We start from the raw sequence: 15,982 nt of genomic DNA on the forward strand, positions 1-15,982 counted from the left end.
AACATTTTCTCTTCCTACACCCCTCCATTGACTTTTGTTTATTGTGGTTACAAGCACCTGTATTTAAAATATCAAACTTTCATTAAAACATTATTCTTTTGAAGCTTCTTTGCTTGTTTCTGTTGCAGTAATTACAGGGAAAAAATACTATAGAAAAAGGTACTGCTCATGATAAAGTATTTGAATATAGGCCTCCAGGTAGCTTCCATAGTTCTTTTGTTTTCATGGTCTGATTATGATTTTGGTTTATGTTTCCTTGTTTAAGAGAACATACTGTATTATATAGTGAGAAAATATGCCAAGTTTTTAAATTATTTTAATGTCATTAGTATGTTAATAGTTATGCAGATTTATTTTACACAGGAAATAATCAGCTATGTGGATATTAAAGGTTAACTGGGAAAGATGTGGATTAAAGAAGAAAAAATTCATCATCACTCATTACAAAAATATTGATATGCAAAGAAAAAGATTAACGTGAACAGAACTGGCAGTTCATTAAGAGAAATGTGCCTTTAACGTGGTCTGAAATAATTCCATAATTGAGATTGCATTTTAAAGAAACGATGGCTCTGTAATTTATAACATCATTTGTTTTGTCCCAGACAGTTTAAAACCTTACTTTTCTGCAACACAGTCACTTTTTATCTAGGTAATTCTTAATAATTTATGCATGATTTTTTTCATTGCTTCTGAAAGACACAGTGCTGGTTGTATTAATATATTCATAGGTGCATAATTTGCAAGCATGCAAATTTATATCATGCAAGCATGATATAAATTAAAATCATGCTTGCAGCGCTACCTACATTGAGATGAGAGTTTCCCTGCATCAGTTAGCCTTGATGATGGCCAGAAGTGATCAGGCAGTGCTTGTCTTAGCAATAAGTCACTTCTCCAGTGACTTCCATTTCCAAAAACTATACAAATAAATGATAACTCCAAGTAGTTACCCTTATGTATATTACAAATAACCATACTTTGCTTGACCTTTTGGTCTTATAATTTGAAAGACCCAAAGTTAAAAAGCTTTAAAGTGGGAGAATTAGGAATCAGGAGCTTTATGTCTGAGTGATGTGGGAATGTTAACAATGGTTTTGCATGGGGAGAAAATGCTGCTGAGTAACTTTTGAATTACATGGTAGGGAGAATGGCAGGTTAGAGCTTCACCTTGTTAAAGGCCCTCAAGCTCTTTTCCAAGGTCAGTTGTCACACCTTAGGCTTTTCTGGCTCATAATACATCAAATTCACAGCAATTTCTTTGTGGGGTAATTGAAAATAAGGTAGAGGAGATTTTCAGATGTAATCTCTCTTATTCCCACCCACAGCCATGGTCCTTCTTATTGCAGCAATTTTTAAGTCACTTGGGCATCAAATTTACTTGCTTTTGTAACTATAGTTGCTTTTAAGCATATGTCATTGCAATGATTTTAAGTTACTTCTGAACTCTTCCAGCAGGCTGGAAATCTGGTTCAGCTCTTGACCTGTCTGTAGACCTTAGAAAAAACTAAATTAAAAAAAAAAACACACTTTACTTTATAAACACAAATGCATAATGTTAGCTTGAAATTTTGGCAATCCTTTGCCCATTCTGTCTTACAGTACTCAGGGTTATCACCAGCTTTGCTATGCAGGTTGTAGGCTGTGATACTAAATGAGACATGCTTACATGTACTAACAGTTGGTTCACACATGCAACCTTAGATAGAGTGAATGGTTTTAATAAGGCACACTTCAATAACAGTGTGATAGTAGTAGTTTGTTGGTGGTCAAATTACTAATAGGGAACCTTTGCTTGCAATCTACAAGTAATTTTTATTGAGCACTGCATTCAGAAGTATATCCATTTTCTCCAAGCTGAATAAATAAAAGAATGGCTTGGTTTCTGTACAAACAAATTTTCACTTGTTTTATTAGTTACAATACAGGGTTATGCAGTTCTACAGCTTACATCTGTACATGAAGGACTAGATTGGGTTGTATAGCTCCAGCTTTGCTATTCTGGCAGTGGCATTTTAGTGTTCATTATCACTTTAGAGAAAAATGCTGCTTTAAAAGCAGTTTGGTTTTAACTACTTATTTCCAGAATTCTACTGTTAAGGAATAGCCTTAATGCCCTTCTAAAGTGACTTTTTTAGAAATGAAATTGTCAGCTTTCATTTCTTCTCTTTCTTTGACAAAATTGTATTAAGAACTGAATAGATGGCTCTGCAGGAATATGGATGCCTTATTACTGATGCAAAGTCAAATAATAATTTAGATCTAAGCATATTGGAATGTCTCTCACATAAAAGTTTTCTTGTAAGATTTGTGATTCAGATAATTTAAGATGACATATACATTAAATGAGTTTTGAGGAGCAATTCAATTTAACAGGTGAATCTGAGACTCAAGAGATTTTTGTTGTTAGATGTTGCTTTATAATATTGCTTTACAGAAGCAGCAGTGCTTATACAGATTTTCTTAATGGCTTCAATCTTGAAAGCAAAGTGGAAACAATTTTGAAAATTAGTAAAATCTTAAAGTTATTTTGTAGTTATTTTGTTCTTTGTATTTAAAAAAGCTTTTATATAATTGAGGGTTTTTTTCAGTTTTGTTAGTTTTGCACCAGTGATCTGTTTTCAGATCATTTTTCTCTCAGTTAAGCCTGTGCAGTCAGATGTGGCTTTAGATGCTGTGGGTGTTGTCTAGTATGTGAGTGTATGTACTAGTGTGATAACACATGCAAAATATACTGGAGTTCTTTGGTAGAAGTCCAAGATGGTGTTTTACCTACTAAGGGAATACGTAAGTTGTGAGATATGACATTGTAGCAATGACAAAAGTCAGCTAAATACTTGTCTTATCTATAAATAGTCTGGCTCACCCAAGCCAGAAGCAGCCTGGATTAAACTCCACAGGCTCTAGAGAACAGTTCCAGGCAGGGAAGCCATGGTTTGTGAGCTGAGGGTGGATGAGGGACCAAATGCATCTGCAATCTGCAGCAGAGGGTGCAGAATGCTCAGGTGGCACCTTGGCTGGAAAAGGAGGCATGTCAAACACTTGAACTGGCACTGCAGTACAGGGGCAAGGATCTGGTGGACACTAGCCATGGAATTGTGTCATTTATGCATAATTCAGACCTTGTATTGTAAGAGTTGGTAGTTTCAGCACCCATGGGGTGAAAGTTTTTCAAATTCACAGATTCCACTCCTGCAGGATAATGTCAAATGGCAGCATTGTTTGATTTATAAACAAAATAGTTGTTAGATCTTACATTCAAAAATATTGTCTATAGATGTTAATATTGTTCAAATACTTGCTTTTCCATGTAGCCCTGTTCTTGTTAAATTACTTATCCTAGACAAGTTCAAGTAGATTTGCAGAGACTTGATTAGGCTTTTAATAGCTGACCATGACTTGAGATATTGCTCTTCATCAAAGTTGCCCAGATATTTTACAGCTAGATAGGATATGATAGATCAGCAATTTGGTGGAATAAATTTGATGGAATAAATTTCTCCATAGAGTAACATCCCAGTAGCTATGCTACTATTGTTGCCTTTTGTCCAGCACTGCATGGGTTCACTTCAGTGAGTTTGGACCCCTTCAATAGGTGGAGAGAGCAATAGTGGCATCACCTTGTCACTGCCAGTGTTGTATGGTCAGTTAAGAAACAAAATTATCTGAGGGTAAACAACTGGGATTAGATGTTAGAACATAAAACTGTCAGTGAAACTTAGCTTTTGTGTTTCTATATGGATGACTGTGAATCACTACAGTAGCACCGAATTGTGTTTATTAAACAGTTCTTCAACTGTCAGATTTAATAAAACAGGAAACTAGAAGAACTTTAGTGGTACTGATGTCCTGTATACAGTTGACTTGCATCTGGTATGTGTTCATTTCTCTTTGCACCTAGGTAGAGGGAGAGGCAGTTTGCCTACATAATGATTTTCTAAAAAAGATAAGTCTTGGAGAGCAAGCATATTTATTTCTTTACTGTTATGTTGTATTTAACCTGTTTCATGCCATACATCAAGTACTAGTTGAAAAGAATTGGTTCATTTTTACTTGAATGCCAGATGGAGTCATCCAGAAATGATCCTTGCTGTCCTGCTTTTAGTTGTAAAGGTAGAGATGGCAGTAAATTGTTAGTTTCAAACACAATAGCCTGCAGTAGGTTGTTAACTTCTGTGTTTGGTGCTTGATTATACTTCACCAAATGGAACATCATAGCTCTCAATTTGTCTACATACAACACTGTTCTCCTGAATAGTGGTGTTTTTTTTGTTTTGTTTTTTTTTTCTGGGTTCCTTTGTTTTTTAAGGGGAAAATCCTAATGGTGATGAAACATTTATACCTCAAAACTGTGAAAGTGGTCTGTTACCTTTCTTGTCTTCAGCAAGTTCATTAGTCATGTCTTATAATTCCACATGTAAATTATTACTATTACACAAATAATTGTCGAGTATTGATTAGGCTCATTCATGCATAGCTGCTTCCCCATTTTCTCTTTTTTCTTAAGGAATATTAAAATATCCTGAGATGCATTAGCTCTCATTTTTAGTGAAGAATTATTTTCTCCCTGTTTGTCCTTTCTAGAACTTCCTCCCTGCACTCTGCAGATCTTTCCAATTTAAAACCATCTGTTCAGCAATTGTTAACTCTTTGCTTCAAACCTAATAACTTCACTGTGAAATGAGTAATTCTGACGTTTTCACTTACAGCCTTATTAGCACAGTGGTGTGTTCCAGCTGAAGCATTTATAGGAGTAGAGGGCATCATCTTCCCATAGACTTTTTGTGAAACAACAAATTGTTAAGTCAAAATCTGGAATCTGGAAAGCAAGATTTAAATCAATCACCTGTTAAGGCTATTGTGGGCATGTACACCATGTCCATAAGGAATCCAGGTCATTTCTGTAATGCAGAATTTATCTTTGATGTGAAATTGCTTATTGTCCTTGAGTCCTGCTAGCTTTTATATCTATGTGACTGTTTATAATGTTGATGCAGTTTGTTTCCTTTCTTTTTTCCTGACCACACTGTTACTTTTCTACCTCCAGACTAGTAGAGACACTTTGAACATGTTCATGCTGACCCAGAATGCCACGGGGGTAGATACATTTTCCTGGTGTCAAAAGTGGAGTGTATATTTCTTTGGTATTTCTGTACCACTTTTTGCACAGTACCCAATTTTTAATGTGGTTTTTTTTCCTGCTCATGGACAAGGAATAAATTTTTCGATCATGGTACACGTTCAGAATCAGTGCATCTTTTTTTAAAACATACCAGAAATTATTATAAGGATTTTAAAGCAAAGAAATAAACAGCTTTATAGCTATGGTAGCTTTCAAACAAATTAACCAAAGGGACCTTATAGTATACAACCAAGAGCTGATCTCTTTCTTGTATCTCTTTTTTCTATTCTCTATGATCCTTTGGGAGGCAGAGGGGGTAGAGGAGAGAGGTTATAAATGAAAAAGATGATGCTGGATTTGTTGGAAAGGGGCAAACACTTTTCACGAGTGCTAGAGTCATTCTTTCTGGTAGCAGGAAAAAATATTTCTGTGTCTCCCCATTCTGTAACTTGTTTGTCAACTGACAGTTGAGTCCTATTCACAGACTAGAATAATTATCATCTATGTTACTGTAAGTGATTGTCTGAAGACATACATGAGATAAGGCTTGTAGGGAAAAATAATCTTTTATTACAACAGCTGATAGCAGCTGGAAAAACCAGACAGGCTGAGAGGCACACATGCCTTTTGTCTTACTTGATTCTCTGTCTCTTGAAAACTGACTCCTGCACTCCAGATTAGGAGAGTAGTCATCACTCTAGTGCATTTTGGGAATACTAATTTGAGATCCTAATTAGTCTCTCTCTGATAGTGAGTAACTTTTATAAATGAACAGCACTATCACAAGCTGATGGCTATATTAGGAGCAGGACATAGATGATTGTAGGTAATTTATCTTATGTGAGAGAAATTTACCTCAGATGCTCTGGTAAAGCTTCATGTTGGAGACAGATGCATTCAGATAAACAGCAGAGGGACCTAAAGGCTGCAGGATGCTTTTGATTGCCAAGAACTGGCTTCGGGTTAGAGTGTTGACCTCTTCATGGAAGCAGTGTCAGTGTCTCTTGGAAGCAGTGTCAGTGTCTCTACACATTTTACTTTTTTGTTTTTTGTTGTCACACAAGTGTTTACTGGATAAATGTGCTTCTGCTGGAAAACAAGCAGCTGAGTAAATAGGTTAAGTTGACAGTTCATGATCTACAACAGAGTACATTAACAAAATTTTAATATCATTACTGACTCATAGTTGTGGTACAATAGGCCACTTACCTTAAAGTAAGTAATTGTTAAATAAATGAAACAGGAAGCTAAAAAATGAATCTGAATCAAGGAAAAGCAACGAGAAAAACACTTTCTTTTTTAGCATGCTTGCTAGGGCCTTTTTATAATATATCTAAATAAAAATAATAAAGTGCTCAACACATTTAAGGTATAATAGAAAGGGAAACCATGCATATGGTTGGTAAGCCTTTCTTTTTGCAGACGTGACTGGTTTTCTCATTTGCAGAATCATATTTGCTGTGAACAAAGGCTTCCCAATTGTCATATGAAGTTGACTAGGAAAGATATCCTGCAGCTAGAGAGGTATCAAATATTAATATTTGTGCTCATGGAGCCAAAGATGTGTGTATTGGATAGGTCTTAAGTCTGGATGTAGCTACAGCCTCTTGTAAAAGCCAAATACAATTTAAAAATTACAGTGATAAATCAGTGCAATGTGTTTTGTCAATAACTGATCCTAGGTAAAATCAGATACATCCTCTGAGTCTAAGATTCAGCCAGATTAAGCAGAGAAAATTGTGTTTGCCAAGCAAGAAAATTTCTTCTTAAAAAACAAAAAAGGGATTTTTTTTAAGTTCAGAGTAGGAGGCAGCAGGGGATTTTCTGTGTTAAAGACATAAACATACATAGGCTCTGTATTTTAAATACCGGGCTTCCCAGGGTATCCTGAGCTGTTGTTTAATGAGTTAAAATTAAGTTGTGGTTTGTGCCCCAGAGCAGCTAGATGATGTTGTGCAAGCCTTGCAGTGTGTAATGCATCAGAACAGTTTCGTCTTTCATTTTAGGTAAATAATGGTCACAGAAGTCAGTGCCTGGAGAACATTAAACAGTGTCTGTCCTTCACATAATTACACACAAGTTCTCCAGTGAGTCTGACACAACCTTAATTTTAATAACTGGGCCTTATCCTTGGATTCCTTCTCTCAAAATAGGGCTGCAACAACAGGTCATGTGTTGACCTTTTATCTTTTGTAAGACATAGGAATTGGAAGGAAGTTCACTGCTTGTCAGAAGGTCCTTCCTCCGTCTTCCCAGGCTAAAAGAGTGCTCAGGCAGCAAAATGTAAATATTGTGTAGTCACCCAGTGATCTGCCACTTACCTTTTGGCTTTTATGCACATGAGCCATTAAGGTTTGAAATTTTGATGATCCCCTATAAGCTTTTTAGTAAGATTTTTTAAATGAGATTGTCATTCTTCCTGTAGTGTAACCATGGAAACAGACAGGGAACCCTTAAAGAAAGTGATCGAACATGCTGTGCTAATTAATCCTACCCTTCAGTTTTCTTTTAGTTGAAGGATATGCTTAAATAAATTTTGCATGAGTAAGCATATTTGGATGTGCAAAGGGGTATAAAATATGTAGCAAGTTTTCTTGCAGAAGGATATCTGAAAAAAACCCCTGGTAACTGTCATCTATTTGCATCTGGACCATCAAAACAAGAAATGTAGTACCTTGGAGTTTCACATATGTATTTTGATAGCATTCTTTTCAGATTGCAAATGTATCTGAAAGATGAGAGTATTTTTTTCATATCTCACATGTGATGAGACACATTTGTATTAATTTTGAGTGAAAGTGTTCATTATTGCTAAAATGTATTCTTTATGCAGAGCAGACAATTATTCAGGAAAAGCAAAGGTTGCTCCCTCCCTGTGAGAAAGCAGCTCCTGAGGCATTAGACTGATTCAGGTCCTGTCAGTCCTGTACAAGGAGAAGTGAGTGACTGACTGAACAGTGGGACTGTGCCAAATTTTCTCCTTCCAAATTTTAGCTTTTATAAGTATTTCCCTTGGTTGTTCACTTCTGCTTTCCATTTTTCCATTTACTTTCCAAAGCAGTGTATGTGGCCAACTAGGAAACCAATTGGCCACAACTTAAAACATGTGGCCTTTACTCATAAGCTCATTTTGTTATGATTTAACTCAAACTAGAACACCTTTAACCTGATGCTGTCTGCCACCAATGTATGGCCTCAGCTTGCTTTTACAAATTAAGATTTTGTTAAAATGTTTCTCAATTCCATTAAGGATCCTCATATAACTGAGAAACCAGGTGCAGCAGCCAACCTCAGTTGAAATTTTCGTAGTCTTTTGGGAGTGAAGAATGGATTAAAGAAAAACGTTTAGTTGTCCAGCAGGCTGGGACTAGCCTAAAAGGGCCATTCTTTGGAAGTAAGATGGATTTTCATTAACCTGGAATGGATTAGAGGTGGAGGAGATCTAGAAGCAGTATGTTGAGGAAACAGCATGGGTGGCATTCTCAGCAGGAAGGGAGGACTGGTTCCATGTTGAACAGTCACAGGAGAGGAGGAAAGGTGTGCTTGGGCTGACTATTAACACCTGCAAAGCTCCATCCTTGTAAAGTGGCAGAAGCCAGCTGGCAAGCATGGTTATGGTGTTATTATTTGCAATGTGATTTCTGGTATGGCAAGTTGGGTACTCATCTCTCTCTACATGAGAGATTTCTGGAATGTGTGTGGATCAATCACTTTGTGTTGTGAAAATTTGAGTTTGTCTGTCATCCTACAAGCTCCAAAGTTTTTTGACAGTTTTCCCCAAAATACATGATGTGGCTTCTTCAAGAAGCCTTTCCCCTGTTTGGTTATGCCTCTTCTCCTATGAAAGAAGTTCAGAATTTGCAAACAAATTCAGTCTTCCTCAGACAAGACTAACGGGGAGGGCTCAGACAAGCAAAAAGGATGGAATCATTTACCATCCAGACTTCTCAAATCCTTTCATAATTTTATATTGCTTAATAGTAGTAGGTCTATATCCATAAATTCAGGGAATGCCATTTCAGTTTAGTCACACTGAATATAGATGCAAGAAACTCAGGCTTGTTAATGATTCTGTGTGCCAGGAATAAGAACTGCTCAACAGTTAGAGCTGTTGGTGGTTTCTGGTTTCCTAGAAGCAAAAACCTTAATCTGGAGGCAAAGTCACTGTGGAGCACATGATGTGACCTCTCTTGTGGCCTCTTTGGGACTGTACCGGGCCAACCTTTGTGTTGTCTTTGTAAGCCAAATTGTTCATCAAGCTGATGGACAGGTGAACAAACCTTAAAGAAATGGAGGTCTGGAAATTTAAAAAATAGGTATTTATGTTTCAAATGTAATTTTTAAAAGAAGAGATCATGGCATACAATTCAAATTATTCCCCTACACTGCTCTAATTGCTATAATAAGCTGATAATGCAATCTGCTCACAAGATTGGCCATCATTACTATGGAGATACATTCACTGACAGTAAATGTTCATAAATAGCTTTTCTAGTGTGTTAAGAAGAAAGGGGCAAAGGACTCTCTTCTGTACTCTTACAGAATTCTCATGCTGCTTATTTCTGCCTGAGTGTATGACTTTGCTTCTTTGTTTCTGTGAGGTGTAAAACATGACCTTTTGTTATAGTAAATGCAGTTGTTTTCTGAAAGCAAAACTAGTAGTTCAGGAAGACACAAAAAAGCACCCAGTACTGCATTGTCCTGGTTTCCATTACTTGTGCATGTCCAGTGTTCCCAGCAAGGAAGTGGATGTTCTCAAGGCAGTAGCTACAATCAAATAATTTGGAAAAAGCATTTGCAGGCCCATGATAGGAAGAGCTACATTAGCCCTGAAGATCTTTTTCCATTTTCTGGAGAAGAAAGTCCTCTGTAGGAGAAAAATATTTGTAAACTTCTCAGTTTAGCATATGATGATCTCTATGTTACATAGATTGTGTAGCATGTGAATTTTTTCAAATTACTGACAAGCTTAAAAGACAATGATTGTAAATATTGTATCTTTAGTAGGCCACAGATTTTATTGAAATTATTTCTAAAATTGGAGCACTGCCAGTACACAATTCTTGAGAGAGGAATTTTTCACATACCATTTTCTGCTGTACTGCTGCAATATTAATATTTATTTGAATGGTAATGTGTAAGTGTATCTACAGCTTTCAAACATAAACTTGAATAAGCAGGCTGGGCTTTGCAGTGTAAGCTGTTGAAGGTTTCCTAGGCTTCCCTAGGAAGCCAAATCTCATCCGTGGCATCATTTGTCTGGGAGTTTCCTTTTCATTTTCTTTTTCTAAATAACACTGAAATGGAAGACTATTCATGCCTCAGGATGAGCAGTTAATGGCAATTAAAATCTTCATTTATTTGTCTTTTATTTAGGTATACCACAGTATATATTTCCATCTCTCCTGGGCCTGTGGTTGTCATTATGAAAAGCATATTTTATTATCCCTTCATAATATTCACAGCTCTGTTTAGCCACGTACTTAATGATAGATGCTACCATTAAGTAAAATACTCCAGATCTAGAAGAAAAATATTCTTTCAACATGCCTGTCACATTATGTGATAGGTGCTCAGATATCCTTTTAGTCTCTAACTGCACAGCAAACTATTTCTTTGCTTTGTTTACATTAATTTATTTGTGTTTATCCCACAGGTCTTGCAAGAGCTAAATCTGTTCCTAGTCATACATATTCCAATGAAGTGGTAACCCTATGGTACAGGCCTCCAGATGTCCTTCTGGGATCAACAGAATATTCTACCTGCCTTGACATGTGGTAAGTGTAGATGGAAAGACTCTATGTAGATGCTTTAGCTCTTGGGTTTTTAAGACATGTAAATCAAATATGTAGTGAGATCATTGATGCAGGTTAAAAAACATATGTGTAGTAATATGTGTGGTTCATGCAGTATCTCCCTAAAGGAATCTCCTCCTGCCACCCCACTGGCTGGCAGCTGCTGCCAGCTGTTGACACAGCATCCATTGGTGCTTTGCAAGAGACTCTAGTCTGACTTTTGTAGTCTTAGTGTGGTTCTTTCGTATGACTTTACACTTGTTTTGCAAACGATCAGCTTTCATCATGCCCACTTGTAGCAAGGAGAAAACCAGAATTCTCTGGTTGTGAGCATAAAACCTCAGTTCTTAATCTACTGCTTTTGGTAGCAATAAGTATTGTTGAATAGTTTTCTTTCAAACCTACAGATTTTATTTAGACTTGCAGATTTAGAAGAATAGTTTGATTTCTACAGTATATATCAACTTGCTCATTTTTGATGGCATCATTTAGGTCTGTGTTGAACAAGGAACAAGGAAGATACTTGGGTTTTTGACTGTTAAAAACCAAGCTGAAATATCTTCGTTTATTCTGTATGTTTTGAGGTAACAGGATCTCTGTAATCTGTACAAATTCTGAAGTGCAGAAAAAAAAAATCCTCTTCCTTACAAAGAAAGTAAGATGAAATATGTTTGGGTTTTGCTTTGTTTGGTTGGTTGTTTGCTTTGACTTTTTTTTTTTTTTTGGTTGGTTCATTGGTTTAGTTTTGGTTTTTTCAATGCATGTTTGACTTTTTAAACCTTTATAACTCATTTGAGAAAAAATTATACTGAGGAATTTTCTGAGAAAAATACAGGAATTTTTTTGCAATTCACTGAAATATCTTTCTTTAATACAGGCAAACCATAGTAAGAATTACGATTATATTAAAATCTAGAGGTAATTATAAGATAAGGTTAAAAGCACTTTATGTTTTCATGTGGTGTGCGAATAATATTTTTAAGGTAATCTTGCACTGTTATACTGGAACTGAAGACGTAGCAGGATATTTTTTTTTTTTTCCCCTGGGGAAAGGAACTAAACATGGGGTTGTATTTAGTCCTGTATCTGAAATCAGAGATTATGGGATGAAATATTAAGTTTTCCTGAAAATCTTGACTCCTGGGAGCATGATTTAGAAATCACAGGATCTTTTTGTGTGGAGGGGTCACAGAGTATAAACACTAGAATATTAGAATATCTAATACTGAAGTGAGTGGTTAGTATAACTGGACCCTGGCTGCTGCAGGTGCTTGAGCTCTAAGGGAAGGTGAACCAAGAGTAAGAAAGGGACAGAGAAAACTCCAGACGTGAACACTGTGATATTACAAGTGTGCCAGAGAGGCAAAGGCAGCATCTTCTTTATCAATTGTCTGGTTTTCCTCAGACCACTCTCCACTTCACAGGTCTAAAATAATTTCCTTCTGCATGTCAGTTTCTCATCGATCCTAAAACTGTCCTGTTTTCCTAAGTATCAGGTTCAACTTGGTGTCTTCAGAGGTTGCATACAATCTCTGCAGCCCATCTGCTCCTGATGTTTTATAATCACCTCTTTTCTAAGTAATACCTCAGAGACCCTCCTTCGCAAGAAGCTCATCTTGCTGGGGGTGAGGCAAGAAAACTGACTCAGAGGATGGAAGTAGCTGGGAGAGACAAATTGTCCTTTCTGCTCATCTTCTCATAGTTCCCTCTACATTTGTTCAGTTCTTGAGTCACACACATTCATGTATATCTGCACATACATGAGTCAACTTGTAAATTACAGAGGATATATGGAAACAGCTAAAGAAAAATTTTAATGGTTTAATAGGGCAAACTGCTCAAAAAGCACTTTAAAAGGCAGGTTTTTGTAGTTAAAAACAACATTGGAAAATTTTTTTTCTAACTTTTCCAAATTTAAAATCACTTTGCTGTGAAACTGAAAAAAAGAATTTAAAATATTTTTTATTGTTGCTGAAATTTTTTCCACAAATAAAAGTGGTTCTCTCCACAGTTCAACAGCTTGTAAAAAAAAGATATTTAAATATTCCCTCCATGATGATTTTAGTAAAAGAGCTATTAGAAGGTCCAATCAAAATACATGGTGTTCCTATAATAAAGATTAAGTAATGTAGCTAATTAAAAGCATTTAAAAGTTACTATACCTGCAGACTGAGTATATCCTTCATAATCATATGTTTGTATTTGAATTACATGGGCAGCAGGGAAGATCAAGGAAGGACTTAAAATGCTACTTCATCAATTCAGGTCATTATTTTGTTTTCTGATAAAAAATGACTTCTGTATTAGGGAAGAACACAATATTTACATCTTCAATGATATCAATAAATTATGTTCTTTTGCGCAGACCATTTTATAAAGACCTAAAAAAATCCAGGGGCTCAAGGGTCAGAGGTGGTGTGTTCTGTTTCAAATGAAAAACAATGTCATATTCCTCTTGTACTCAATTTGTAGCCCTTACAATATTTTTTTTTGCCTTGTACAAACTGAAGAACTATAAAGGGCTTAGGGAAAAGGGACCAAGTAATACAGTTCCTTTCACATGGCAGCAATTTGTGCAGGGGCTCAGCCTCTGCCATGTCAGAAATCAGATGAGAGCAAATGTGTGCTGTGTGTGACAGAAGAGCTTTAGATTTTTACTTCTGTGCTTTGCTGGGTTGTCTGAGACAGCACTTGCAGTTTGATTGTGAGAGGTGTGGCTGCGTGCTAAGGTCACTTGTGCTCACTTGGCACATCTGACAGTGAGCTCTGCTGGAGCACAGGCAGCCTTGGGGCTCTGCTTACACAATGGTTGTACAGAGCTGAGCCATAATTACATTAAAGCCATTTAGTGGCTTCCCAGAGTGGGAGGAAGGGAGACACGGAGAAACCTGTCTACCATCAGATTCCAAGATAATTTGGTAATTTGTTATCAAAAGTGTGTTTGTAGCATTAGCATTTTTATGCAATTACTGGCATTATGTCCTTATGGCAGGATAGTGTGTGCTCTCCTGTGTCGTTATTGATGATCTACATGATGACAAAACTAGGCAGCCACTTCACTAAATATTTAAATAATGTTAAGGTAGAAAGCACAGCTGTTTCCTCTATTTGAGAAAAGAAAAAAAAATAAAGTCACAGGGCTTTTTCTATAGCCATGATAAATGACATTTCATGGTGGTTCCCCAGGAACAGAAAGTGAGGCTACCACAGAGTAGAAGACCAGCTGCATGAAAAAAGAGTCCCAATATTAACCACTGGGCAGTGGCTGGTAAGCAGGTGGCAGAGGCTGCAGGCTATTTTTACACTTCATTTGCTGGTGTAGAGAATTAGAATAGTAACTAAAAGCTAATGATCCACATGCAATGTTACATTCTCCTGCATTCTTTTTAAAATAGCCACTGGCAATAAAATAATATTAATGAAGATGTACATGCAATAGTTGTGTCAGGCTGGTGATGGAAATCAGTGTGTCAGGCTTTGTGATTTACTGCTGACAGCATTTGATACAGCAGCATTATGTGAATGTATTATACTACCCACAACTGCATCAAAGAGTTGTGATAACCTTTGATATAGCTGCCTTTTTTTCCCCCCCCTCTTGATGAGGACTTACTGGTAGCTAGGAAAATGGTTTTGCATTGCCTCTGGTGTAACTTGTCCTAATCCTTGAATTTTACAGTCCTTTGAAAGTCAATGCAAGGAAAACAGGCTTCAACACATAAAGGTTTTATGGATTACTAAAACCCATATATAAGTAACACAGAAACAGAGGGGAAATCCCTAAATTGACCTATTCTATTTGTTCCTTACAGGAAGAGTAGAATATTAGTAAATGAAGCAATTTAAACAGGCTATTAAATCCATTTGATTCTGATAATGCATGGGCTGCTACTACATCTGGGTTGCTTACATCAAGAAGTCACTAGGGATATTTTATTTTGAAGTGCAGCTGGCTTTAAGCTGTGTTTGCTAACAGCTGGCAATTTTTTTGCATATTCTGTTGTTTTGTTTATAAAAAAATATGCTCTTAGTCACAGTACAGGTAACCTAAGCAGTTATGGGCCAGGATGTATTTTAAATTTTCTTTTATTAACTAGCATCAGCTATGTTTAGTACTGAGGAAGAAATAAATTAAAACCAGGCCAGTAAAATGTTACAAAATTGCTTCTTAAATCACTCTTATTTAACTTTGGTACATCTGGGTTGTTACACATGATTTCAAATTTGAGCTTTATTTAGGGAAACCTGTTCATATGGGATTTCTCTATCCTATTATTAGAAAAATAAATGGTATGTGGGAACATGCCAGTTTTCACATATAGCCTGCTATGAGGGTGGATTTGAGTGCTCTCTATAATTCCATGCATGCTTTCACGAATATTTGACCAATGAAGACCTGCAAGTGTAATTAAGACATTCATTACATAAAAATGGATTTTGCCTTAGACACAAATGCACCAAATTATGCTTTTTACATGGGGGACATTGTAAAGGCATCTTTATCCTGTTTCTCCTGTAAACGATTTGCAGTGAGAAAAATGTGAGAGCAGTAGTCCCAGTATGCCCTGAAGAAATTCTCCTTGGGGCCTGAGAGAGGAAACAGCATAGGGGAAATTAGCTCTTTTGCCCTTGATGTTCCTCAGGATTATGACGTCCACTCCAAAGAAATGCTAATGTGTAGGATTAAGGTATTAAGGTAATATTACAGTAACTATAAAGGTATTGTTAATTAAATTTCCCTCACTGTCAGTGAGTTCTTCAAAAGTTTTATCATCTGAATTAGCTTTTGATTGGGAAATTCTATAGGCTCAGATTCATAGAAATGTTGTGTGTGAGGAACTGTCTGGGTCTGTAGTTAGGAGAATCACATTTCAGTTCCTATCTGAAAACTACTTTTATCCATTTGCAACATGAGCTTTCCTGTTACTTTTTCACTGCCAGAAATACGTTTCATTTGTGTAAGGAAAGTACATTATAAAAATATCTGGATGCAGAAAAAAAAACCTCAGGAAATTCATGTTCAACAAGGAAGTGTGTACTGGCAAAATGTTGCTCAAGTTTGAGG

The 15,982-nt window shown here is 36.4% G+C and overlaps 1 protein-coding gene across 2 annotated transcripts in view; it reads left to right on the forward strand.

The window, feature by feature from the left end:
• Positions 1 to 15,982, forward strand: part of CDK14 (cyclin dependent kinase 14) — a 338,755-nt gene that overhangs the window by 163,294 nt on the left and 159,479 nt on the right. For both annotated transcript variants that reach the window (XM_083862878.1, XM_083862877.1), the window contains exon 9: positions 10,779 to 10,899. In XM_083862878.1, coding sequence (XP_083719004.1) covers positions 10,779 to 10,899 — 121 coding nt within the window. The remainder of the gene's footprint in view (positions 1 to 10,778; positions 10,900 to 15,982) is intronic.

The sequence above is a fragment of the Zosterops lateralis genome (assembly GCF_965231275.1).
Source record: "Zosterops lateralis genome assembly, chromosome: 1".
Taxonomy (NCBI): domain Eukaryota; kingdom Metazoa; phylum Chordata; class Aves; order Passeriformes; family Zosteropidae; genus Zosterops; species Zosterops lateralis.